The sequence below is a fragment of the Anopheles arabiensis genome, chromosome 2, assembly GCF_016920715.1.
Source record: "Anopheles arabiensis isolate DONGOLA chromosome 2, AaraD3, whole genome shotgun sequence".
NCBI lineage: Eukaryota > Metazoa > Arthropoda > Insecta > Diptera > Culicidae > Anopheles > Anopheles arabiensis.
The window spans coordinates 45,135,876-45,162,587 of NC_053517.1; the positions used below are offsets into that span (position 1 = coordinate 45,135,876).

General features: G+C 45.4%; 1 protein-coding gene across 21 annotated transcripts in view; it reads right to left on the reverse strand.

Moving 5' to 3' along the window:
• Positions 1 to 26,712, reverse strand: part of LOC120895453 (polypyrimidine tract-binding protein 1) — a 272,802-nt gene that overhangs the window by 108,686 nt on the left and 137,404 nt on the right. For 3 of the 21 annotated variants that reach the window (XM_040298820.1, XM_040298821.1, XM_040298819.1), the window contains exon 1: positions 14,849 to 15,721. The exons of 11 other annotated variants lie outside the window; for them this stretch is intronic. In XM_040298820.1, the coding sequence (XP_040154754.1) occupies positions 14,849 to 14,851 (3 nt within the window). In that variant the 5' untranslated portion in view covers positions 14,852 to 15,721. 7 more of the 21 variants (XM_040298839.1, XM_040298837.1, XM_040298838.1 and 4 more) reach the window with 7 other exon arrangements.

Consider the following 26,712-nt stretch of genomic DNA (forward strand, 5'->3'; position numbering starts at 1 on the left):
AAATAGTATTATTTTCCCTTTTTGACGTTAAGAGGAATGAGAGAGGGAGAGTCCCACTTTTTGCAGTGTAAAAATATTCATCCAAATGTAAGTGTTTTATTTTCCCGCTGCTTCTGCACAATTGCACACAATTGCCATGGACATGTGGCGCCCTGTAGAGTACATCGAACGGAACCAAAACATGTTGACCCTATCTCCTACATAGGGCCATTTGCAGGCAAAGGGGCGGAAGGAGTTGTGGGAGCATTCATACAGAAGAGTTGTAAACACGTGTAGAAGTGTACCGCTGTCTCAAATGCGCAAGTGAGCAGTGTAACACACTACAAAATCGGTAGCAATGCACATGTTCTCACGTTCGATTTTGTCGTGACACTGAACGAGTACAAACAAATTGACTGCAGGGAAACCTTACACAGCACAGCGCCTAGGTTTTAAGCGATCAATACGAATAAAAGCTCTTTTAGCGAATGCAGTACAACAACATTACACCTAACTAGCAGGCGTAAAACTTGCTTTATCGCTTTATTTTTTATTACAAAACAAACATACTGAGACAATTATGCTTCGTCTATTAATTCTAGTCGAAAGAGTAATTTTGAAATAATTAATAATTTTGTATAAAAAAATCACACAAACTTTTTAAAAAGACCTTTCAGAGCGCCAGAAAACCCAGAGTAAAATGACACATTTTCAGCATCATTTATCTTTCCTAAACTTAAAAAATTAACCATCACACGTCTCTGTGCCTTCTCGGTCGTCTCCCGCGACATGTACCTTTTACTCAAGTGTGCGTAATTAAGATATAATAATTTATGAACCACCTTCCAGCCATCCCTACCCAGTTTTGACAACATTAATACATCGTGGTATCGATCCGAACCCTACCCCAGACCAGCGGTTGTGGATTGAACTTTTAAATGCTGCCACACAACGGAGCGGGAGCAGCCGTCAAATATGCGTGCGCTTAAATTTCACATGATTGTTTAAAGCAAGGCAGTATGTTTTTTGCCGCAAGACACCCTCCCTGGTGGAAGGATAATCGGAGGGTGCCTGGGAGACGAGCGACAAAGTTCGTCATTGTCGTAATTCAGCGCGGTTTTACGAACGAAATACGACGCAAGCAGGCAAACTGAGAGGCAAACACATAATCTTAACCCATCCATCGTTATTTTTGCAAGACGATGGATATTGTCTGCCCACAAGGCGCTCGCATGAAGTAAGCCACATTTTCATATGCTAATTATTTTCGAACCAACCCTCCCGTCGCGTCACTGCGATGGTATACACATTGTATGTGTGTGTGTGTGTGTTTGTGTATGTATGTTTGTGATAAGAACGTGGTAGAATGAATTTTAATTATTCACCTCTGGTGCTATCCCTTTAGGGGTATAAACCGTCCGGTGGGCGGAAGCATAGGTTGAAGCGGTAGAGCAGGCGTTTCGGTAGCCGAAGCGTAACCGACAGCTCCCGTTTGTTTAAGCGAGCAACTTTGCGCGCTTGACGGTTGGTAGGTAGCACACGTTACGGCATTTTTTTTTAGGGGAAAAAGCTGGAAAGATAAAGGATGCGGCACTTCCCGTACGCCACACAGTCAGGACGAAGTTGAACAATAAACCCTGTCTGTATCGAGACTGGTAAGGAGGAGTGAGGGAGCAAAAACCATCCACAAAAGCTTGAGTTTCATAACTGTGTAAGTTAAATAAAAAATCAGCTGCAACCACAATCAAATACATGTTGCATGGTTCAACGATGTGTGTGTGTGTGTATATTCAGCACAGCAGCTCAGTGAATATTGCAAAACAACAAGACGAAGGAAACTAAAAACTAAAAACATGCGTGAGCAATAAAACATTGCACACAGTGGTGAATCGGCGAGTAGCCGAGAAAGAGAAAGAACAGAAGATAAAAATAATAATGCACTCCAAAACATGTTCTCCACTTGTTGCACCGGAACTGCAACACCGGCACACGTAGAGCACTGGTGCAGCTGGTGGTGTGCAGTGCCGCGTGCAAAGCTGCTCCGAAGCTGAGCAACAACATGCAACCGGAAAATGAATTTTGCAACATCAGCGGCAATGTCTGTTCCAGCCCAGAAGCAAAATCAATAGTGCATGAAACAAAATTGTACAAAAAAAAAAAACGAGCATCACTGTGTGTCCTAGAAGGATAGTGGCAGCGGGTGCGGAGGCACTCCGGTATGCCCCGTACGCTGACTATCAAACCGATGGTTATACACCATTAGCCATCATCATCATCATCATAATCATTGGCGTATAAATTGTTCTCCTGTGCACGGAGGGATAGCCGTACCCGAACGGACACGAGCACAAAAATAAGCACACGCTGCACCACTCTGACCACCTTTACATCGCTTCAGTGTATATGTTTCAGTGTCTGAGTGAATATGAGATGTACCCCTTTTTTTCTATTGCATCTCTCTCAACGGAGACGTGCTGAGCAAATTATAAAATTTATTAAAACTATAATTTATGCTTGCGTGTTTATTATTTATTTAAACACAGAAACTCACACACACAGCCACCCACGGCAACTAACAGGCTACAACTTCCTCCCAATGCTATGATTATGTCTCGCATTTGGTCGGTTCTTTTACAGATTTTGTTAGGGTTCAAGCTTCTAGAATACTTCCGGCAAACCGGAAGCTAGAACCACACCGAACAGAGCAACCATGTATTTGCCATGTTGGTGAATTTGCCAACAACAAACCACACTTTACAAAGGGATTGAACTTGTTTATGGCACGGATTAGGAAATGAAAATTTTAATTCTCAAATCATCCCAACTATGCCTGTGGCGCCATGCAAGCATGGGAAACATCATGCAACTTTCAATTTTTATGTTACACCAGTTATTTTGTGTCATCATCTAAAACGATCAAAAATATGCAAACAAAATCACGAAGAAACGAAAAAAGACACAGTAAACCTTTGCCAAATTTGCCACCCCGAGTACCAGGTAATAAACAACTCTTTGCAACCGGGTTCGAAAATTACGATCGGTTGAATAATTAAGGGTGCTGGCAAAACTTTGTCCCCTACGTACCCACCAATGCTCCACTCTCTGCATTTAGCTCTCTTTCTCACCCTCACTCGCTGGATTGCACTGATAGCTGAGGCTACACAAACAAACAGTGGAAGGAAAACTTCTCTAGCTCTTTAGCTGAAATTTCTTCAAAGAAAAAAGGAAACAGAAAAAAAACATTGATTTTTCATCTATCATCACCGCTGAAAAACAACGTTCGACAAACAACAACACAACACAACTCCCCAATCCGGGGTGGGAGCCCGCTAGATTCGGTGGTGGAAAACTTTGAATAAATTACGGTTCATTGAAAATTATTCGGTTAATTTTGGTGCGGTGGTGCGCTTCACGCTTGGCCAAAGGATGCGAAAGTGCCGCGGAGGCGGATTTTAAACGCCGTAGATGAACGCTACCATCGCAACAACCATGGTTGGCGGCTGCAGGCTGCTGGCCAATGGTCGAACCAATCTCTTACCGCGAACGAAAGATCCCCCCCCTTTCACGCCAGCTGCGAATTGATGGAAAAACAACAGCCCCATGGAAGGCAAAACAATACACCGAACCTTTTTCGCCCGAGCGCACCGCGATTGGGCGTTCCCGGGGCCCGGGCCGATTCGTTTGGGACCGAGGGCACATGCATACCCTTCGCGCGCACACCCTGTCTAAAGTTATGATGGGCGAAAGTTGAGTTATGTTTGCGCGGAGAGGCGCGTACGGCAGAGAGATGAAAAGTTTTCCCTAGCCGAGAAAACGTTCGTTAAACCCCGGGCCGGTGGAAAAACAAAAATAATAGCCACCATCTAAAACGCAGGCCGGTTCAAAGTGAGAGGTTGTGGTTGTGGGATCAGAGCAGTAGTCATGTGAATCCGGTACCTTGGCGCCGAAATAAGCAAAGACGCAAGGGGCAGCGATGAGAAGTATCAGCAGCAACAGCCCAGACGGGTCCTGCTGGACGAGCATTTTGTGAATGGTGCTACTTTCCCCCATCCCATGCGTTTTCGGATGGAACGTCCGGGGGATGAGAGGTAAAACATGGCCAAGCTGGTCGGACGGTGTTTGCTGCAAATTATTTATTTTCCTATAATTAACGACCTTCCCACTAACTTTTGGTTGGGCTCTCTCCCGGATGGAATGAGGCACGAGCAACGGAAGCCACCTTTGGCAGGTCAAAATGTAAAGTACGATCTTCGGGGCTAGTGCTACAGGCCGGGTATGGGTTTCCCATTTTTCCCAACGAAAACCTAATTTTGGTAGCTTTGTGAAGAAAATAAAGGAACATTGCTTAGCAGAATAAAAAGTTCCATTTTATGTTTTTCTTCATTTGTACACGGAGTGAATCAATGATTGACTTTCCAAAGATTTGAAACATGTGCATTATACATTTTGCCAAAAAGGAATTTTCTTTTTTTGCTATTGGTCTTTCTTGCTCGCTTATTAAGTGCAATTCAACTACGATTCATTTACCCAACTCATTGAGATTTCATACACGATTGTGACGTCAAATCTAGGCACAAAAATATTCAAAACCCAATGATTCAATAAAATGCATCTAACAGAATGGAAAACATAATTATAGTTCAAAATCATACCATATTCAAGAACCGATTTGCCGAATATGTGCGTTACGCGCGCTGTTGCTTACCTGAAATTGGAAAAAGAGAATAACTTTCATTAGAAATCAAATAACAATCAGACACAAAGAACATACAGAACAGTAAGTTACAAATAGGCAAACAAACTTCAAGTATATCAACAGTTGGCAATGAATTGAGTGTATTGCTATTTCTCTCATTCAAATACTAGACATATAAACTGGCTTTACATAAAACATAGTTCAAGGTTCCTTTGAACATTTTTTTCCTTTTCCGAAAATTACAGTTAGTTTCCGGTGAATGTATGTGCCTGTCCATACTGGTAATCATTTCATTGTAACCTACAAACGCATACCGAGAAATTATTGCACACCAAGCGATAGCCCTAAGGATAGACGTTCGCCAAAGGCACGTGCTTAAGACGCATTACACATAAATTGGACAAAAGTGCCCCTTCGGACTCGGTTTTCTCGAAACTCCCCGGAGTCTTGTAATACGTGACCTTCAGCACAAACCGTTCCAAGCGAAGTGAACTAATTACTTACTCCACTTTTAAGTAACACAAGGTATGTAGCGAAGGAAAAATAAATACACAGAAACTATACAACAGGAAAACACAACGCACCAAACGAATGATCTGCTAATTTGCCCTTTTGCTCGTGATAAAATCCAACCGGCTGTGAAGTTTGCGCGTAGAGCAAAGCGATTTGTACGCCAGAGCTCACTGAAGCAGCCAAAAGACGCACGCAGCAAGCGTTTGTGGCATTTGGTAATAAGTGCGCTGCAGCAATCTCTTTCTCTCTCTCTCTCTCTCTCTCTCTCTCTCTCTCTCAGTCAGATCGATCTTCTTGCGGTTGCACATTGTAGGCAGCCGCCTTGCTTTTGCGTGCATTTATCCAAGCATTTGGCTTTAGCTCCACTTTTCCCCCGGCTTTACACTTTCCCTACATTCAACGACGCCCAAGGTTAACCGTTTGCAATTATGTGCATTCAGCAGACAGCCAGAGCACCAGAGGCGTTATAATCAGGTAGAAGAAGGTGAAGAAAAATGCATAAAAATCCACCCTTCCACAAGCATTGCTGCGTACCGTACCGGCTGGAGGAATGATGCACACAACCACCAGCCCGTTTATGCTGAGCTGGCTGTTTTAATTATCCACCTGCAACCACATCGTCTGATCTCGAACGCAAACGGAGCGATACATAAACGAAGTGTTATGGATTCGTGCACACGTTATTCGCGAGAGGAAAGACACAAAAAAGCGGTAAACAAACACGAAGACTACAGACGGTAGTTGCACAACGCGTATGCGCTTATGTTGCACTTACAAGAGACGCGAAACGGAACGCAGCTGCACTGCCATGCCCAACAAGGCGAATTCTTTCAAGGTAGCTGTAATCCATCTCACGTACGCAGACCAATGCAATGTACCGGAAACGTGAACAGTGGTAATAGTCTTACTTAGAACTTGCCAAGTTCGGAATGGGAAACCCGGAGCAAAACTGGTAGGAGTATTTTTTTAGCTAATAAAATTTCAATTAATCCAAGTTCCGTGAGCAGAGTGGCAAGAGTGGTAACCGACATAAACATAGAAAGGCAGTGAAAACGCAATACAATTTTTCTTTCAATTACTAAAGCTACACAACAACGCAAGGTGAAAGATGCTTTTGGCACGCGAGAATCTTTGCAACCGCAAGTACCGGAAATGGCGAAACTAATGGCTGATCACGAGCGCTACATCCACTGCCACTATTTTCCAGCGGCTGGTGTAGACAATCTTACAGACCAATCTTCTTCTTTTTTCGTCTCTTAAGCCAAACGTTTTATCGTGCCTTAAGCTGAGACGAGCAAAAAATGGAAATTATAGCAAGAAACGAACCTCTACTTCAAGCTTATTTCTCCAACAGGTATTCGCATCGGGATTATGCTGGGGCTACATGCAACCGTGTTTGCCGCCTTCCTCGACCACACCAAGGATGGTGTGAGTGTTCGACGGACCGGACCTAGATTATGGTTGTGAAATTAATGGACTAACCATTACCGGAACTAATGTGGCACCCTACGAATGAGCAGGGTGGAACATCTCCTTTTGTCGGAGGAAAAAGTAGCCCCAACGCAAAGCGAATAGTGAAAGGAAAACAACCACTAACATGAACTTAATGGCGGATGATACGGAAAACAACGTACACTTAGCCTTTCCACTTGCGGTCTGAAATAAAAATGGTGTATTGGCAAACGGTGCAAAAAATATAAGAAAAGGGATTTTTTCCTTTTATTTGGTTTGCGTTCTTATGGCCAAAGGGTGCACCTGGATTTGACGAACGATGAAAGAACATTAGTACAGTGAAGTATTAGACAGATTACCGAAAGTCATGCCATGGAAGCGGCCAGGTCAAACTCATTCACGTGGCGAGTGTGTGAAGTACTAGGCGTCTCCACTAATGGCAGAGAACATTTTGTTACGTTCTATTCTATTTTTTTTACTTCAGCAGAATATCTCAATTAATTACATCATTTTTGTGTCTAACGCGTATAACGCCTACAAGTTACACAATTTAAAGTGTCATCGAAATTTAACGAAAATTAAAACCAACCATACACAGCAGACACCCTACCCGCCCTGTGACGCGGCCGCTCGTAGCACGAGCCAGCCACGGTTATGACCTAAATTTTCTACTTCATTTCCTACTGAAAAAGTATGGCTTTTGTTAGACTTTTTTCCTCCCCTCCGTTCCCTTTCACGCTCCTTCTTCTAATCTCTAGCGAAACAGCGAATGGTAAGCACTTTGCCGTGCCGTATCGCGTTTTGGACATCGCAATCGTCACACAGCAGGCACACGGAACGGAAATTGTGCTACATTTCAGGCTACTCTTCAGCCTCTATGGCCGATGCGCAACATCGGTACACACTGTTGCAGAAACCGTGCACAGTTCGTCAGCGCGACTGTGTTTTTTTGTTGTTTCGCGGCCACGAAAAATATCGCCCAACAATAACAGCAACATGCTGGAGCGATTGGTATCGCGCTCTTTTTCTCGTTACCATACTCTGTTGTCTCCCCGATGATGATGGTTTTTCACGAATGCGAATGCGTGCGGCAAAGGGTAAGGCAAGCATCAACGATTTTTGAGTCCTTTTTTTACCTCCAGCCTGCCAGCCAGCCAGCCAGTCAACGCATCCGGTTTGGGATTGAAAAATTAAAATCGCAATTTCCCGACAGACAGATCTCTGCTGGCTGCTCTATCCGAAGACCAGCAGCAGAAAACCCAGCACACCGGCCCGTTACTGTAGTAAGCGAAAACTTCCTACACCATTACACTGGCGGTGGTGTGTGTAATTTTCTTCTCGCGCTAAAAACCCGAGACGATCGATTTTTGTGTTTCGCCAGTTTTGTTCCTTGCAAAGCATATGCCTCACAGTTTGGTGACTTTATATGCCGACACAACGGATGGCAACTAACCTCTCTCTCTCTGTTGGTGATGGGCAGCGGGTAGGACACAAGTGCGATACTAAAACACGACATGACTATTCATAATGTGAAACGGAAAGGACCTGACATCCTTTAACAAAAACCCAGCCACGCAGCAGAGCGCATCAATCGATGCATTCGGTTGCATTCACGCCGTTTGCTGAATTCATCGTGCAACAGAGTACAGGTACATCCGGCATGCTCGAACGAAGAGACACACATTACTCATGCATGCACACAAACACACACTGGTGTATCCATCATAACGCATCCGGGGCTTTTGCCGGCGACCGAAAAGCTGATGTTGGTCGGTGGAATTTAATTAACTTTATAAAAGATTAAAATTTCATTTAATTAATTATTTGCTTTACTCAACCACCGTCACCGCACAGCGCTGGTTGCGGCCGGCTCCCGGTTCGGTGCGTTTGGGCAGGGGTGTTTCCAAGAGGTAACAAATTCCAAACCACCCTTTCTGCCCATCCCCATCACTTTCATTAGCAGATAAAACACCTTGCACTGCACCACCGAGACAGGTGTGCTGCTGCTGCTGCTGTGTCCCGGCCATGGGACGGTGTCAGAATGGAGTGTTTTATAAATAAACTTTACCGGAAATTCCAACCCAAAACACCTTGGCAAAGGGAATGGCAATGGGAAAGGGAATGCAAAATGCACATGTTCCGAGCGATGGAGAGGATGATGTTGCTGCCCCGCAGCGTAAAAGCAGCGGTGTATCGCGGACCAAACCAAACATCGGAGGCGTTAAATCCATCATAACAATTATTAATATGCACGCGGCAAAGGACCGCATGCAAGGATGCGGCGAGCTGATGAGGTAGCTTAGCGGTAGCGATAATGACACACTCATATAAGGGAGAAGCGGAGATGCTGAATGCGCTCTCTCCCTCTTACAAACAGCAGATAAAGTGGACGTAGCCAGCGGTGGAGGAGAGTTTAAAGCCGATTTTAACCATTTGCATCAGCTTTTGAGGCTTGAAATGAATCGAAATTGATGTACGCTGTGACAGCTGGCGTTTTGTCAATGGTGCCCGGGAATATGCAAGGAATTATCCAACAACGCATTGCTCATTGTTGCCTTAATGCCTAACGTAATCAGTGTATATTTGTCAAAGATTCAAATTAAGACAAGCTAATATCTTCGTAATGATAAGCTTCAACGCTATAAACATGGCTGATTGGGTCATTCACGCATTAGTTTGGCGATCTCCAACAATTTCATTTTGCATATTGAAATATGTTCCTAACCAAAACAGTCAGTTCTTCCCTACCGCTTTTTCCTAACCCAAACAACAATGAAACGAAAATAAAATATTTTTCCAAAGTTTATTGTGCACCACAATTCCATTACATTGAGTGCAAATTGAATAGCTCCCTCTGTAATGTAACCTCCAGCCAGTGAGCCAAGGACGAGAATAATGAATAATGCACCTCATGAATGCTGTCCAATATTGGTATACCATTTTCAAATGGTCAAACGTCAACGAGCCTCCCCACATTGCACGCTGCTCTGCATCCTTTATCTGCCTATGGCAGATTGAGATAATTTGTCATTCATATTTGCTTAAGCACCCGAAGCGTCATACGTTTGCCTTCGTTGCCTCCGTTATTCCTGGTTGATGACAAGGCATAAGATTTTATCACACATCCCCCAATCAGTTTTTGCTTTACCTTCCCCCAACCAAGCAAAATCTGCTACTCTTTTACTGACCATTTCGCTTCCCAAGTCTCCTGTCACTGCTACATAGCCTTTGGTTTTTGCTATGTGGTGGGCGATGGTCGGTGTGTGTTTACGAGCGCACGCTTTTCCCGTAAACGTGCCCGTAACGGAAAATAGCCACCGTGTAGTTAAAGGCCCCTTTTTACCTCAGACATCCACCGCAAGACACAATTCTTCTTGCATTAAAAACGGCCGCCGTGTGCCAGTGGTAGGGCAAGGAGAGTGATATAATCACCTAAAGCCTGGCATCCTGTCCTTTCGGTTGTTTCACGCTGATGATGCTAGGGCTTCTCCTGCTACTACCGTTCACGAGCCGGGCGATACATAAAACCTTAAAATGACCCCGGGAGCCCATCAACACATTGGTACGGCAGAGCGACAAGAACCAGGCTCGGACCCAAGCTAGCACACGCTCTAACCGGATGACGGCACGTTCTATCTACCGTCATCACTAAAAGGTTGTGAGACTGTGGCCAGTAACCGACCGACTAGAGGTGAATAAAACATCACACACACGCACGCACTCCCACTGGTTACGGTTTATAGCAGCACTTTGCATGGATTTTTTCCAAATATTTTACTTCACTTGATAATTAACCGAACCCGAATGGGAAGTACACAAAAACCTGATTTCCCTAAAAGTCCTAGAACGAGAGTGCTACACGGCAGGGGTTTAGCTTGTTCTAACATGTATCACAAGATGTGAAATTGAAAAGATTTTGGGATTGCGGCCTCTCAGCCACATTAGTGCATTTTGTTGACGTCACGTATCGGTGCGGTTTGTGGAAGAGGATGTGTTATTCAACGCTGGACAGCTCCAACAACGACATGATCATAACATGCGAGAGAGGTTTTAACATAAACCAAAGACACCCAAATAGTGCATCCGTACACGTAGAGGTAAAGTTACATGATGTTAAAAGTTATATTGTTCATTACGAAGGCATTTGCAAGATTGATGCCGCAAGATGGACGTTTCCTTTCATGTGCCTATGGACATGGTAATTTCCTTTAAAAGTGTACGTCGGCAGTAAACACGAACAAGCTAAACAAAATCTCGATGAGATGCTTTGATTAACAGCCGATGCTTCAAAGCTGAAATTTCGACCCAGAAATGATCGAGGTTTGTACAATGAGCTCCACAATTTTCGGCATACCTCAGGGTTAGCCTTCATCATGATGGGGGTTTCAAAATCGCACCCTTATCCGTATCTACACCCAAAACGCATCAAGCTGCATTTTAATACATGCACAAAAATACCCCCACAATCGTTACGCACACGAAAAAAGGCAATTACTTTAATGCAACCTCGGACAATATCTACAAAACCGACACCACACGAACGCTGGCCGTTGCCACTAACACCACCACCACCACACACCACCCTCTTTCGGTTGGATGGTGGTGGTTTTGCCTTCCCGATGACCTACCCGGAGACATACCGTCAAGCCCTGGGCAGTGGAACGGCTTGCGTTCGGTTTAATTAATTTGATATCGGAAAAGCCTCCTGAAATTGGCTTCCCGTAACACCTGGGAACGATTCCACCGGTGGTGAACGTGTGTGCATGTATGTCTGCCGGTAAAACTACTGGAAACAAACCGATCCGAACTGGCATAGTTCTTTGTCGTACACGAATCCACAGGAGGCCCATCATTCAACGAACGCGCACACACCGTTTCCCCACAGTGTCTACCGTTCTCGCCTGGTTTTGGTAGTAATCGCCCGACAGGAAATGGCACGGATGGAAAGGGTGTCCAGTACAACCAAAACCATAGCGACTGTGTGGAATATCAAAAGTAGCTTTGGAATTTTCCTAATAAATAGTGCAATTTTTATCATTTTTAATTAAAAGCAGTTGCAAATGTTTTGCTCCGAAACCAATCTATCGGTCAGTAACACTTCACTATTGCTCGTTCATACACGATACAATTTTTATCAAGTGGAACGGCATCACATTACGTTAAAATTGCAGCTATTTTGTGCACATAACAGCGCAAAACCACAAAATACATAAACAGATTCGAGCTGCAATATTGTGTGGAATGTGTATAGTAGTTTGTTAAAAAAAAGTGAGACAACCAGCGTTCGTCACAGAACGATTTCGTGCTTGGTACCGGAAAACCACGAAATTTCAATCGCAAATTCCATTTCAAATGGGAAACAATTCCTGAGGATATTGTCAATTCCATTTCCTTATTTGAAAAACATGTAAATATAGGTTTTGCACGTAAATGTTCTATTACAACATCCAATCAGACTTGCACAGTTGCAAATATGATGTACATTTCATTTTACGACTTTTGATATTCATAAATAATACTTTAGAACAATTAAACCATTCACCATGGCAGCACTGGCTCTGGAAAAGAGATTACGTGTAGGATTATAATGGGGAAACACATACCATTCGAGAGTTTTGTATTTTTCCCCTCTCGTGGAAAGAAAAATTGTTTAATACAATAAAATATCCAGCTTGTGGCAATTTGAACGTATGGAAAACAACCACAAATGAAAGTGAAGTTTATGTATCGAATTAATCCATGCGCCATAGATGTTTTAGGGCATGATTTAATCTATCATTTCGTTGGATTTATTTGTTCAAATTTATGTTCCATTAAGCATCAATGCAAAAAAGAAAACAAAGACGCTCCAGAGATAAATCATCAGAACATTTAGTCCTAATGAATTTATTATTTTAAGAGTAGCGAATCGTGCAGCATTACTAAGCCGCGTGGAACACAACCCGAACAAAGGCTTATCCGTGGCTCTGAAAGCAGAGTACACACGTATATTTAAAATAATGAAAACAATGGATTATTGAAATATGCATGAAATAGAATAGAGAAATAGAATACTAATCTCTTTATATTTTCTAATCAAAATACAATATAAATTCACTATTACGATGAGTTTTCAATTACATCTTATCATTTTAAAAAATTGTTTATTATATTGACCCCCTTTGACACTATGTTTACCACATAATTATCCTTACGTGTCAAGTACATATTATCAGTACGATTAGGGTTTAACATGCTTCATGCGTTCGCTGCTTCACAAAACCGCTAGCAGCTAGCTTTTCCTTGCTCCCAAACCACACCATTCCATTATTGACAAACATCCATTACACAATCGATCTTTTGGCAGGAATTGGCTGGTTCTTGTAATTCCCAGCGGACCATCAACATACCATTCCTTCCGGGCCGTTACCATTTGCCCTCATTCCATCCCGACCAAAAGACCACTAGTATCACCACCATCACCACCACCGCCATCGCCAGATGCTGCCATTTAAATCCAGCCCGCTGTGTACAAATTGCCCTGATTGGGAAATAATTAATCAACTGATTAGCAATTCATAAGGACTCCGACGGTACAAATTATCTCGAGATAAATAAACAACCATTGAACGGTTCCACCACAGCACGGCTGCTCACACACCAGCCAGCAAATGGGAATCGACAGTAGCAGCGCACACGTGGACCCACCCTTTATTGCCAAGGATGGAGAGATTACTCGGGAGCGGCATTGTGGTTTGCCCGGTTATAAATTGATCGACCAATTGTATGTGTGCGCTCGTATCCCGCTGCAACTGCTGTTCCTATCTTGGTTCAAGGGAAGCTACTACTGCTGCTGCTGTACTGTAACTTCCCGGCAAACTACCGTCGAAACCGGAACTCGAGATCAACAGCAGCACACAAACACAACAAGGTAGAGGGGCAGAGTTAACCTAGATTCTAAAACCAATCGTAATTAATTTACAACTTCATACTCCGAGAGCAGCCGAGTGTTGGTCGGAAATCCTTGCTAACGTACTGGAAAATAGCAATGAATGGCCATTTGATGCGGTGCCAGAAGTTTAACAAGGCATCGTAGAGCTTTCCATATGCAATGCATTGTGTTATCAAACCATTTTTGGCGTGCTGCAGGAGCATTCATCAATTGAGGTTTTCCGAAATGAATGAAGTTTTTTTAAAGAAGAACGATGAAAAAATTACCATGAGTAAAGCCTTGACATTAATCGAAAGCAAGAACTGAGGTATGAGCTTTGGATGTGTATAAGTATAAGTTGACAAGCAGAAGATAAGAGATATATTTGATTTCTAATGACTTAAGGTACGACAAGATGTATATCCTAGAAAGATCGCATGTGTTGTTTGGTCATGTAATAAAAAAATCAACCAAACAACTTATATACAACGATCAGATCGAGATAAAACTTCCAATGCTTTTAACAACGAGGCAGTCTTGTGATATTTATATTAAATTATAAGTAACAACGCCAACAAAACAAACATCAATCCACTGGAGCACGAGCTGGACAAACATACAAGTGTAAATTGAGCACAGATAGACCTGTTGGCGGACAAAATGCACGGAGTGCTGGTTGGGGGAAAGAGGGAGAGTTGACGAAATGAAAAACAGGACTGTGAAAGAAGCAACAGACAAAACTGGTTGCAATGCTGTACCTTAGCGGGATGAGCCGTGTTAGCGGTGGTGGTGATGATGGTGCGGGAATTGGTGCAATAGTGTCCACCGCGCGCGAGAACCTCCGGACCTCCGGTGGATCCGGTCGCATCGCTTGCAGTGATAGTGGTGGAGATAGCGGTAGTAGAAGTAGTGGGTGTAATGGGACTAAGATAGACAGAAAATAGTGGACCGGCACAGGTGCCAGCAGGGTAGGATGACGATGATGGTGGTGGTGGTGGTAGTAGTGTCGGAAGGGGCTCATCCACCAGCTCGCGACGGTATGGCAGCAGCGGGGCAACCAGCACCGGAAGCTCGGCAATGTCCGAGCTCCAGTAGCTCTCCTCGTCCTCTTCGATGCCGTCGACACACTGGACAATCTGCCCATTGGCATAGAGATAGACCGACGATGGTGGCGGCGGTGGCGGTGGTGGTGGTGCTGTCGGTGTAGCTGCCGTCATGCCATCCGGTAGAAAGACGGACATGGCGGAGGACGGCGACGCGTTAACCATCGGGTGCAGTGTGTCGAGTTTCATGCTTACCATGCTTAGTGTCTTGCTGCTGACGATGCTGCTCCCGCTGCTGTTGCTGAGACTGCTGTGGCTGCTGTCGAAGTACTGCTGAAGTTGCTGTTGAAACTGGTGCTGCTGCTGCTGCTGCTGCTGCTGCTGGTGCAGGTGGTAGTGGTGGTAGAGTTGCAACTGTTGCTGCTGATGAGCGAGTTGCTGGAACGGTTGCTGAACTAGCAGCGGATGCGGATGATGCGCCGGCAGATGATGTGGATGCGGATGGTGGGGATGATGGGGATGGTGGCTCAACAGCTGCGGAGCCGGATACGCGTGATGGTACGGTGTGGACGTGGTGCTGGTGGCGGTACCGCCAGTCGTATAGTAGCCGATCTCACCGGACGACGTCGGGGAGGAGGAGTGATTCAGCAGCTCCGTAGTACTACTGCTGCTGCAGCTGCTGCTACTGTTCGTGTTGACACCGGAGATGTCCGCGTACCGTCCAACGACGACGGGATGTTGCTGATCCTGCGCGAGTATCGCGGGATAGCTCTGCGTGGTTAGCGCTGGTGCCGCCGGCGATAGGAAGATACCCTGCTGCTGCTGCTGCTGCTGTGGCGGTGCCGCCTGCCCTTGGTAGCAGTGTCCACAGTAGCACAACTGCTGACTGCAGCAAAGTCCGTTCGCGGACGCGCTCACTAGTTCGCCGGTACTGGCCCGACCAAGCTCTACGTGCAGGATCGTGGAGGAACCGGCCGCGTACAGTGCAGTGACGTTGGTTGCCGAGGGAGCACTGGCACTCACTGCTGGACTCGGTTGCTGCTGGTGCTGATGCTGCTGCTGGTGGTACAGTGGGGACGCGGTCGCGGGCACTGGTGCTGCTGGTGGTGCTGTTGCTAGCTGTGTGCTCTGGTTTGGAGCGTTGGAAGGATGAGGAGGATGATGTAGCGCAATGGATGGGAGTGTTAGTGGTTGCAGCGGTGGCTGCGGTTGTGGCGGTACGAGCGCGGTGGTGGCCGCTGCCGCTGCCGCTACTGCCGCCGCCGACGACGACGACGAGGGTTGTAAAAAGGGGGGACAAAAGATCGGACTCGGCCGGAAATACGTGGTGGAGACGTGAATTTTTCGCCTCTACCGCGGAACGGGATTCTCAACCGGGTGAACGGGAGAGAAACGCTCGTTCGTCTTTCGAGGGAGGTGGCGAGGTGGTTTTGGCACACACACACACACACAGGAACAACGCACACTAACACACACGAGCGTTCTTCTATGTATATATCTCTATTGCACAGAGGCCCTGCAGCAGTTTGTCTTGAGCTTGACTAATCGTGTCTGTTTTCTGCACACTCACACACACGCACACACTCACACCAAACAACCCGCTGGTGAGCTAGATAAGCCTGTGTAATGATTCGCTACCTCGACACCCACTTGTATCGCTCCCGCAACGCCGAATTAAAATTGGCCCTTAAAGCTATTAAACACACGTTTGGCTGATTATAATAATTGCACTCCAAAAATTGCCCTATATAATTGATCTGCAAATAGTTTGTTTTTTTTCCTTACGTACTATGTGGCCGCCTACAGTGCAGCTAGTTTTGGGGTGAGTGGGAGGAGTAAAGCTCCCCGCGCTCAGTAGAAAGTGAAAAATGGTGTAGAAAGTACAGGCAAGGTATAAGATTGTCCAGAGATCCCAGAACAACAGTACGGTCCCAAATAGACCGTGATTGTCAGAAAGTGGCCGTATCACGCAGCGCGTTCAAGCACCCAACAAAGTACAAATCCTCAGTCCAAATGGAAAGGACTCTACTCCTCTGCAGAGGACCGGATATGCCCCTTTTGCAAGAAGATTGGATTGTGCACGGTTTTTTGAAGGATTGAACTCTCACACGCTAGCACGGCCAAGATTGTACAGCAGAGAACAGTTTCCTACAAAGATTGTCACCGTTTCGAGTACCGACATGTACGTCAAAAGTGCCCTTGATTTATTTGATGATTGTCAAAACGCGCTTCTTTTGATTGTCGATCCCGAAAACACCGCGGTGGTTTGATTTCCACGGAATGTTTGTCTGGATTGTGTCTTACCCTAAAAATGAGTGTTACCTCACCTTATCACGCTAACTTGCCACACGGTTTCATTTAGCCTAAAATACAATTACAAGTGTTTTTTTTTGTTGTTTCTCTTGTTTGACTAATTATTTTCTAGAATTTCTGCTAGCACACACCTGCCCGTCACACCTGACGCGTATTTACGATGGGTGACGTCGTCCTACACGAATACACACACACACCCCTTGCGCTTCGTTCTGCCCTTTCTAACTGATCAATTTCGTTCCTGCACACTCACCCACACACATACATGTACACGTCATACAAAACACGCTCTCGCACATACACACTCACACTAGCTTATACGCGCACACACACACACTCACCTTTCAAAAAGGTGTATCTGTTGGCTCGTTTTGGTTATTTAATTTTTTTACTGCTTGAAAATGCACCCCCAAGGATAAAGATTTCACAAAAAATGCACTTAAAACGCGACAGCGCAGGAATCGAAATTCCTTCCAAAGAAAACCAAACAGCACTACACAGGCGAAAGAGGGCGTAAGAAACACACACACTTCAAACGCAGCGTTTGCCCGTAAACTGAACCCGTCTGCGGTGGATGCGGGATGTCTTCTGACGATCTTCAACTTCCGCGCAAGAGTTCAAACTCACCGTTGTGCGGTGGTGCGCCCGCCGTTCACCTTCGCTTCCCGCGGATGGATCTGTAGCTGGTAGGCGCGCGTACCAAAATCGACGCGACCACTGATGATCACCACCTCCGGAATGTATGCGTGTGGTGTGTATGCAATAGCACATATACACACACACACGCAGACAATCGAAAAAGCGATTCCAAGACGGGATTGAAGCACGCACAACAAACGCCCTCAAATAAAAAAAGAACTGGGAAGAGGGTTGTTGCTCGCCTGCTTTAAGAACGCCACCAAGAGAGACCGGGCGAAGGAGCTGTGTGCTCGAGAGCTGGTTTGGTATTGGTTGGTAATTATTTTTGATTATGTCTGGAACCGGTTTTGCTACGTTACGCTCGGCAACGGTCGACGATCTTCGATCGCTGCGAGTCGCAACCGCGCGTATTGTTGATGCCGCGTCAGCGTGCCTTTAAGCGTTCTTCTTCACACTCTCCACACAGGTTCTTGCGCGGAGAGATGTTGCTCTATCTTCGCTCCCTTTGCCGGCGAAGCAAATACCGAGACAGAGAACGAGAGAGAGAGCACGAAGGAGGATGACCGTTGTCTGACTGAACGAAAAACACGCAACCTGAGCCAACCTTTTTCAAGCGGCCTGTCTTTCAACCTTTCGTGGTTTTCCCGCTGCTTTATCCGATCCCTCTCACTTTACACACTTCTTTGCCCGCGGTACCTTCGCACACACAACTGACCCTAGGTTTGCTCGCTTCCGCTTTTTTATTTTCTTTAATTTTTATTTTGACTCTGACTATGCTTTCGACCCCTCACCAGCCCTGAAGATCACGCTTCTTCCGTCGCCGGGAGAGAAAATGGGCAGACGAGTCAGAACGCTAGAGAGACAGCAACACACACGCAACGAGCGCGCACTGGATCAGTTCTGGTTTAGTTGCTACGATCTCACCCTTCGCACGTTTCGCGTTTGCACCTTGCACACCCTTTCTGGTTTTATTTTTTTGGTTTGTTGCTCTTTCTCTCACACACAGCCACACGCTATCACACATACACGCATGCATACACACTTCCTCAATACGTATACAAAAAAGTAACCATTCAGCAGCAGCTCATCACATTAAAAAGCTAAGAATCTCGGTACCACAACCACGCCAGTTCGTCCCGTTCTGTGTTTGAAGCTTTTGGCTGTTTTCTCAGCTTAGTTTCCCCCTCCTTGATCGCTTTTCCTTGATATGTTTCTTTACCCTCTTTTTCCTTCTTTTCCCTTTTGCTAGTTGCTTTGGTTAGCTGCTTCGAGACTCAGCGTGCTGCTGCTGCTGCTCATTAGAGAGTTCTATTCGATAGCCGTATTTTTTCAACTTCAAACCCGTTTCGTTCACGCGCTTCTACCCCTCTTCAACCCCCCTTTGGTTTCTCCTATCAACAACAACAGAGAAGATGAGGAAAAAAATCACTATCGACACACACTCACACTATGAATGGTGTGTGTGTGCTAAGGGAAAGAATGCGAGAATTATTTGCAGTTGAAAATATCACCACGGCTCTTTTCTATCTTTTCTGTTACTTCTGCCTTGCCTTGCTGAATGTGTGCTGGTTCCCTGACGTGTGTGTGTGTGTGTAAATTGCACACCGAACGCGCGCCCTGCTAGTAGCCAAAGTCCGAAAGAAACGAGCGATCAATCAGCGATCGCCGGAAAGAATCATTCGCTCAAACGCGGGTATGGGCAAAGAGGATTTATTCTTTTTGGTTTTCTTGCGCAATCAAAATTCTTTCCCGAGCTTAAAACGATCCTTTGCGACCCCTTTTGTGGTACACCACTAGATGCTGCTTTGGCAAAATGATTTATCGGGCGCGATCGGTAGTAGCGGCAGCGGTGCGGATTTTGCAGGCTAAAATCTCATTCAACCTGTGACAGGGGAGAGAGGGCGGTCATACGAACTGTTTTTGCACAGGGAATTTTTATACCCTTTGCCCTTGTGCGTATTGCCAATGTGTAATTCACCCCACAACCACAACAACCACTGCCGCGCGCGCGTGTACGTGGCGCGCGCGAGTTTTTGTATAATTTTTTTGGTTTGTTTTGTTTGCTGGTTTGCTGGACCAAGGTGGGTGACGGGACCAAGGTAAGCGTGTCTGGGTGGCTTTGCTTGGGACTGGAGGATGAAGGATTGGGACAGTAGTGGAAAGCGTTGGGTAGGGGGAAGCGTAGTGGTGAAAATGGACACACCGCGCAAGGGCGTCGTCGTACACACGTTGAAGGGTTTGTGCCGCTGCCCTACGACGCGTTTCGGCGCGTTGACTCTTCCCCACGGAGCAGCGTTTTCCTGGCCCCTTCCCGTATGCTGAGTATGCTAGAGCCGTACCACTACCAACGCCGTGCACACACTGCGCCTCACACACACTCACACTCGTCAATCGCTCAACGCGGCGCAAACGGCGAGACTGTCCGGTGTCTTTTGCGGTAATTTGCTTTGCAGCACACACACACGCACGCACGCACGCACGAGACAAAAAAAAATGGTGCGTAGTTGAGAGGGCACTTGTAACTTACGGAAAATGGGAAGCGACGTGAAAACCGAAACAACGGAAAACTCTCCCCGTACTGTAGAGTGCACGCTACACTCTCCTTCGACTTGGGCAGGCAGATGATTTGGCACACGAGGGAGGGAAAACAACAGACACACACACACAAAGATAAACGAGCGCGTGGTAGACACGGATGCACTTAGGGACGCGCACGACACTTTAGGCCCATGCACACACCTTCACACACGACGCACGGAAGAAAAACTGTACGCACTCAACCCACTTGAAAGAATGCTGGAAACGCGCACGCGGAACACCGAAGCGGAAAAAGAAGAAGAAGGAGAAGAAGAGAGAAAGATAAAGATAGTTAGTCAGAGGGAAGTAGACCGAGGGAAGAGCTGAAGGAAACAAAAGTTGCTTCATACGATCGCGAATGATCGAAAAACAGAAAAACTTTTGTCTTTGAAGCAAAACTAAACAAACAACAACACAAATACACAGCAGCCAGCAATCGTAGTTCTTGAACGATCGTTCATTGCTTTCAAAGTTTTTTCACCCACCCGCACGCACACACCACAGTGTGGCTGGAATGTGATCTTCTATGAAGGAGGCAACCTGTCTGAAGGAATTCATAATTCGATCGCTCCAAACTTTTAACAGCAATCAAAGGCAACAACACTGTTGCAGCTAGCCACACACACACATATGATCCTTCACGTTCGTATCTCCTTTAGATAAATTCGTAACAAAAATGTCACGATCGTTCATGAAAAGTTAAATGTATTAAAATGTCGTCTGACTTGTTGATATTACGATCGCCTCTAGACTGGCGTAGGCCCGCAGTTGTGACTGTCTGCGTGCTTCTTGGTCGGACCAAAAAAGGCTCTAAAACATTCTTGTGTTTTATGTGTGTTTTTTTTTACAAAAAAAAGCGTTGTCAACCTGCCCGAGAACGTTCAAGTACACTGCTGATTGCTGGCCGCGGGTTACAACACAGTTTACGCGAGTGATTATAACGCTACAAACTTTTGTAAAGTTATTAATATTAAGTTGTTATTGTAGTTGTTGCTGTTGTTGTTGTTGTTGTTATTATTGTTGTTGTATACTGATAACTGTGAGAGCGGCGGATAGATTGGAACGGGTTAAAGCGAAGACTGTATGAAGACTGAAACAAAATCGACTGGTTTTTCGAAGGTAATAACAAAACGGTGCAAACGCAACCAACATAAATACATAAAAGATATGTACTGGGAGCGCGAAGCCCGACCGAACACGGCGGAACCCGGACCCGAACCGAATGCTCAGCACAAAACCACCGGCCGTCGTCGTCGTCGTCGTCGTCGTCGTGGCCGTCATCGTCGGCCGACTACATGTACGGGGCGCGGGGGCAGGGTGCTAGGGGGCGCACGACCGAACACGCGCCGAAGGAAAACACACACAGCGTGGAGTGCGCGTCCCGAGCGAGAGTCTGCAATCCCCGAACCGACAAACCCGGTGTGTGTGCGCTCTTTCGCTCACTCCTTCTCCACCACCGTCAAGGTAATGCGCGCTGATGATCTTCATGACGATGATGGTAGTGATGATGATGATGATGATGGCAGTGATGATGATGATGATGCTCCTCTGCTGTTGGAGATAGTCGCCACCACCACGCTGGGTGAAGCTGTTGCTCTTTGTTCCCCATCCTGGCCGGAGTGGCGCGTTTTGCTCACGCCAAAGCGAGACAAAACCAACGAACCGACGCATACACGCAACACTCAATTACTATGCCGGAGATAGGGTGTTTACAGCGCACCGGGGTCCGTGGGAGGGTGTGCTGGGACACCCGGAAACAGGCATGGGAGAACTGGCCCATACGTCCATCCAACGGGGGCGCGCGCGAGCGTGCGCGAGCAAGACGACGCTGCAGCAATAAGAACACATCTCAATTCGTTTTCTCGAACGTGATTCAGCTTCCACGGCGGCATCATCCTCACCGGGGCGCCCGGGGAGGGTGTAGGAAAAAGCCTTACACACCCCGGACCGGATGGGCGAGAACGCTCGGCGGTGGGTACGGAACACAGTGCGCCGAATCGGTGCTGGCCTTCTTGGCAAGAAAATTCCTTCAGAACGAGAACTCTTCGGATGAGCGAGCACAAATGATGGTTCTTCGCACAGGGCAGAAGAGGGTGAATCGCTCTCGCTCTCTTTTTGGGGTGGTTTTTGAGGGATCAGTTGGCGGGGGATAGCGGCTCGGGTGTGCGCTTTTCCTGTGCATCAATAATACATGTTATGTACCCGAGCAGAAGGAACGTCCATCGTGGTAGCGGAGAGCGAGACAGAGAAAACGACAGGGCCTATTTGTGTGCGAGTGTATGCGAGGGAACAAGACAGATTGCGCAAAGGTACATCAACGTGCTTACGATAAAAAAGCACGGAACAAGAGTTATCCCGGCATCGAAAGGGAACTCACCTGAGGGAAAACCTGTGCTATTGCAGATAGAGTAGACCGAAAGAGTAACATCAACGTAAAACCGATCAAGCTCCGCCAGGCATAATGAGTGAAATAAGTGACCGCCACGAACGATGCAAAAGATCGACCGGAAACAAATAGATAATTGTATCGAGATGCTTCGAGCTTCCGTCGATCGCGAATGATCTGGTAGGTTGGATTGTTTTGTTTTCACGGTACGTTGTAAGTCAACTAACTTGTTTGAGCAATTTTTGAACAAAAATATTTTTTATAGTTGCTAACTTAATGATGCGAGTCATTTCCCCTATTCATTCTGCTATTTTTTTTATCTAGATAGGTTTGATATTATTTCGGGCTTTATTCATTTTTCTATCGTGATGTACTCATTCTTCAAGGGCTTCAAGCTGATTAATGCTGATACATTGCAATTACAATTACATTACATTACAAAATTTACATACAAAAGTGTATCACAAGTTATGTAGAATCATTCTGGAATTTAATTGTTTTCCAGGGAATATAATTGATTGGCTTTTGTGAATCTAAGATGTTGATGTTGAAGATGTTGAGATGTTGAAAGTAATCTCCAAAAAAAACATATTTTAATAAAAATAAGAAATTACGTATGATGTTTTAAATATTATTCTACTTTAGCCTATTAAATAAGAACTAGAATAAACGATTTCATAATACTTGAGCTCTCCGCAGAACCGTCGTGATGATTCTTCAGCAGGTAACCCATGCCCGCATCGACACTCACCTTACACTATTTCGGAAAAAACATGGGCGCCTTGCTATCCAGGTGAAAATTTACAAAATTCATTGCGAAAAAACAACACACGAATACAATACAGTTACAAACACTTGTAGAGCATACACCTGTGTGCCTTCGTGAAAGCCGAACGTCCGCTCATGTAATATCCAGCAACGTCGTTCGCAGCACTCCGCACCGAACAACGCGCGAACTAAACGAAACCTACGAATCCGACACGAGCGCCAGGAAAATTCACGACCACATTCTACATTCCTCGGATAGATAAACGACCATCGCTCGTGGCTCTGCTGTTCGTGAAAAAGGACAGCTAGCTCGCTCCATCATCGTCATCATTTACAAGCCCCTTCGTCAATTTCTACCGGGAGGGGGAGCGGGGAAATGTTGCTTATCAGTCCGGCCGTCATTGAGTGGGTAGCGTGTGAAAGCTTTTCCCGTTTGGAGGGGAAAAATTTAACGCTTTCCACATGAAAAAAGCTCGCCGTTCGATGTGACAAGTTGCACAACAACAGGTTGATGCGGCTAGCCAGCAACAGGGTGAGCTTTTCCGTGCAAAAGCATCGAGCTTGAAGCAACAAGCGAATCGGAACGCAGCAACAAGCAAGTCCGAACGCAGCAACAAGCGAACGAACCGTAGCTTGTTGCTTTCTGTGATACGAAATCTTCCCCTTTTATGGCAGGATTTCTCCAGGATGCGACTCGAGCAACGAATCGTGTATACAACCATCAGTGATGCAGCAAGTGGAAGGTTTACACATAGTTTCCCACAGTACACTTCTCCTTCTACCTTTGACGTGCTGACGCTACTCGGGATTCTATTGCGGGCGCCCGGTGATTTGTACGACGACAATGGAGACGAGTGCCTAACTGTGGCTCGGGTGGAAATATACGTTAGATTAAAACATTATTACATAAATATAATAAAGTTGACTATTAAAAACGCATTTTTGAGCAGCATTAAGGACGAAACCTGTGCTTAAATATGGTAGTGTCATTTACAAATTTAACCCAAAACAGTGTAGTTTGATGGCAAACAAATGAAATGTAGCAACAGCGCGCTCCAAAACCGACGGGTTAACTTTGGTCTTTAAATTTGATCATTTCAATGCAGCTTCGATTAATTAAAACATAAAAGTTGTGTATTTTCTTGCAATAAAGAAGTGCAATCGAGGTATTTTAATTAACATGAATCAAACACGAAACTGTTAATCGTAGATCAGGTGGCGATAATCAAAATACGATAAAATGTGATAAAAATATGTTTTTTGTTGTTATAAAACGTTAAAATTTTTAGCAAAATTAAGAACATCTATATAATACACACATATAAAAAACGAAATAGAAAAATATGAAACCATACTTTTTCCTGTAGACCTGTATTTATATACACTTTCATTGATGATAAAATCAAACTGATGGGATAACACAAGGACAATCAGAAATAAATAGAAGAAACATTAAAATAAACTCTTGAAAATTGCTATACTTTTCTTGTATACCTTATTCTGGATAATTTATCAGACTTTGAAGTGAAAATAATCATATTTATCAAAACATGAAGCTCATAATTAATATTAAATTACGCACCTTTTCCAAAAAAAAAAACAAAACAAACGTATGAAATTGAAACATCAATTCATTCTCAGGAACTAATATGGGTCCCATTGGATGCATTCACCGCGAACTGGACACACACCTACACATTTCCTACGCCTCTGAAAATTTCCATTTCCATGCAATATTAGAGCATTGAAAAGCCGTAAAAGCTACTTTCGTTTCGCTCATCATCCATCTATCAACGATACACGCGCTTAACAATAAATCAAACCGCAACCCTTTATATGCTGACTACCCTTATTCCTACATCAAAACAGCAACAACGTTCTAGTCCAAATAAAAAAAACTCAACACCCTTTCAGCTGATCTCATTGTGTTGATGGGTACACGAAAGGCATCGCGGCTCTGCATGCTTGCTTTGACTCCCCGTTCCACACAGCTTTAGGAAAGCTCTGATTTTCCCTCCCTTCTCTCTCTCTCTCACACACACACACGAGCGATGGATTAGGTAGCCAGGTAAAAATGGCTCTACGTCCAAAAGGGCACACTCGCAAAATGGATACGCATCTTATATCCTATCTGAGGCACTTAGGCACTGGGCAGGTACCTCTCTGCTTGCCTCCGCACTGGCGCCATAAAGCGCAACACTGTGTACGCTAAGCCCCCTTACAGATCCGCATGGGTGGCGTCGAAAGAAGAAAAAAAAAAGAAACAGGATGGCAGTTATGCATTTTCCATTAGCCATTTAGCCGTTTCCCAAGGCAGATTTTCAGCCCAAACCTATGGAACATGTGCCCTTTTTCTAAGAACCGCTTATAAAACACACACACACACATGTCCAGCGCAGATCAACCCAGAACCCAAGAGCCTAGGATCGTTTGCTTTTAGAAAGGTGTAGTCGATTCTTGGCTTTGCTAGTGCTGGTGCTATTTAACGGGATCCCTGTACTGCAGCATGGGCAACAATTCCGTAATGGGCGAGCGAACGGAAACAGCACATTCTCCCCCACCACCGTTCCTCGCAGGAATGGAAGGACGATTTTCATATGAATAATCGAGGTGACGGAAACAAAGAAAACACCGAAATCATTCGCCATATCACAGCATATCGCTGTCTCCCGCCAAGGTGGACTCGTTACAGCACAATTTTCACCCATCACTTTCTGCCCAATGGCTACACACACCAGCAGCAGCATCAGTTTTGCTCCCTTTCCTATTGGTTTTGCAAATTTCCAGGAAAGGGTGGAAATCCGCTTCACGATGCGCGCACAGGAAGACACCATTTTCCGTGACTTTCTTTTTTTTTTCACTCTATGCGAGTGATGCATGGGAGGTACTCACATCCGCCAAGGCTAGGAAACTTACGTCCTGTGGAATTGTGGAGCCGATCGGGGATGGAGGTATTTTGTTTCATTCCTTTTGCTATCTTTTTTTCCATTCTATTCCTCCCTTTCTGTGCACAAAAAATGGTATTTAGACGACCACTCTGTCCAGCCGTCGGGGCGTCCATCATCGCGCTCCATCATCATCGAGACCATTTGGCGCTGGACGTTCTTGCAGGTGGCTATTACAACAGGGCTGCTGTACTGCTCCGTCATTCACACCGCATCTCCTCCTTTCGTTAGACCTTTATCCGACTGATCTCTGAACGGCATATCAAAAGGGATAAACGGGATCTCGCGGGACGTATAGCAGCAGGTCCCTATAGGTCACAGGTCAGTTGTCACACGCTTCAAATGTATGAGTGTGTGCGTGTGAGTGTATGTCAAACGATTAACATATTTATCCTTGCTGTTCTCGCTCCGTTTTGCAACACGTATTCCACCGTGTTTTTGTCACAGTCTCCACTCCCGGTGTAAGGAACGAAGAGTCCCGAAGGGTAGCG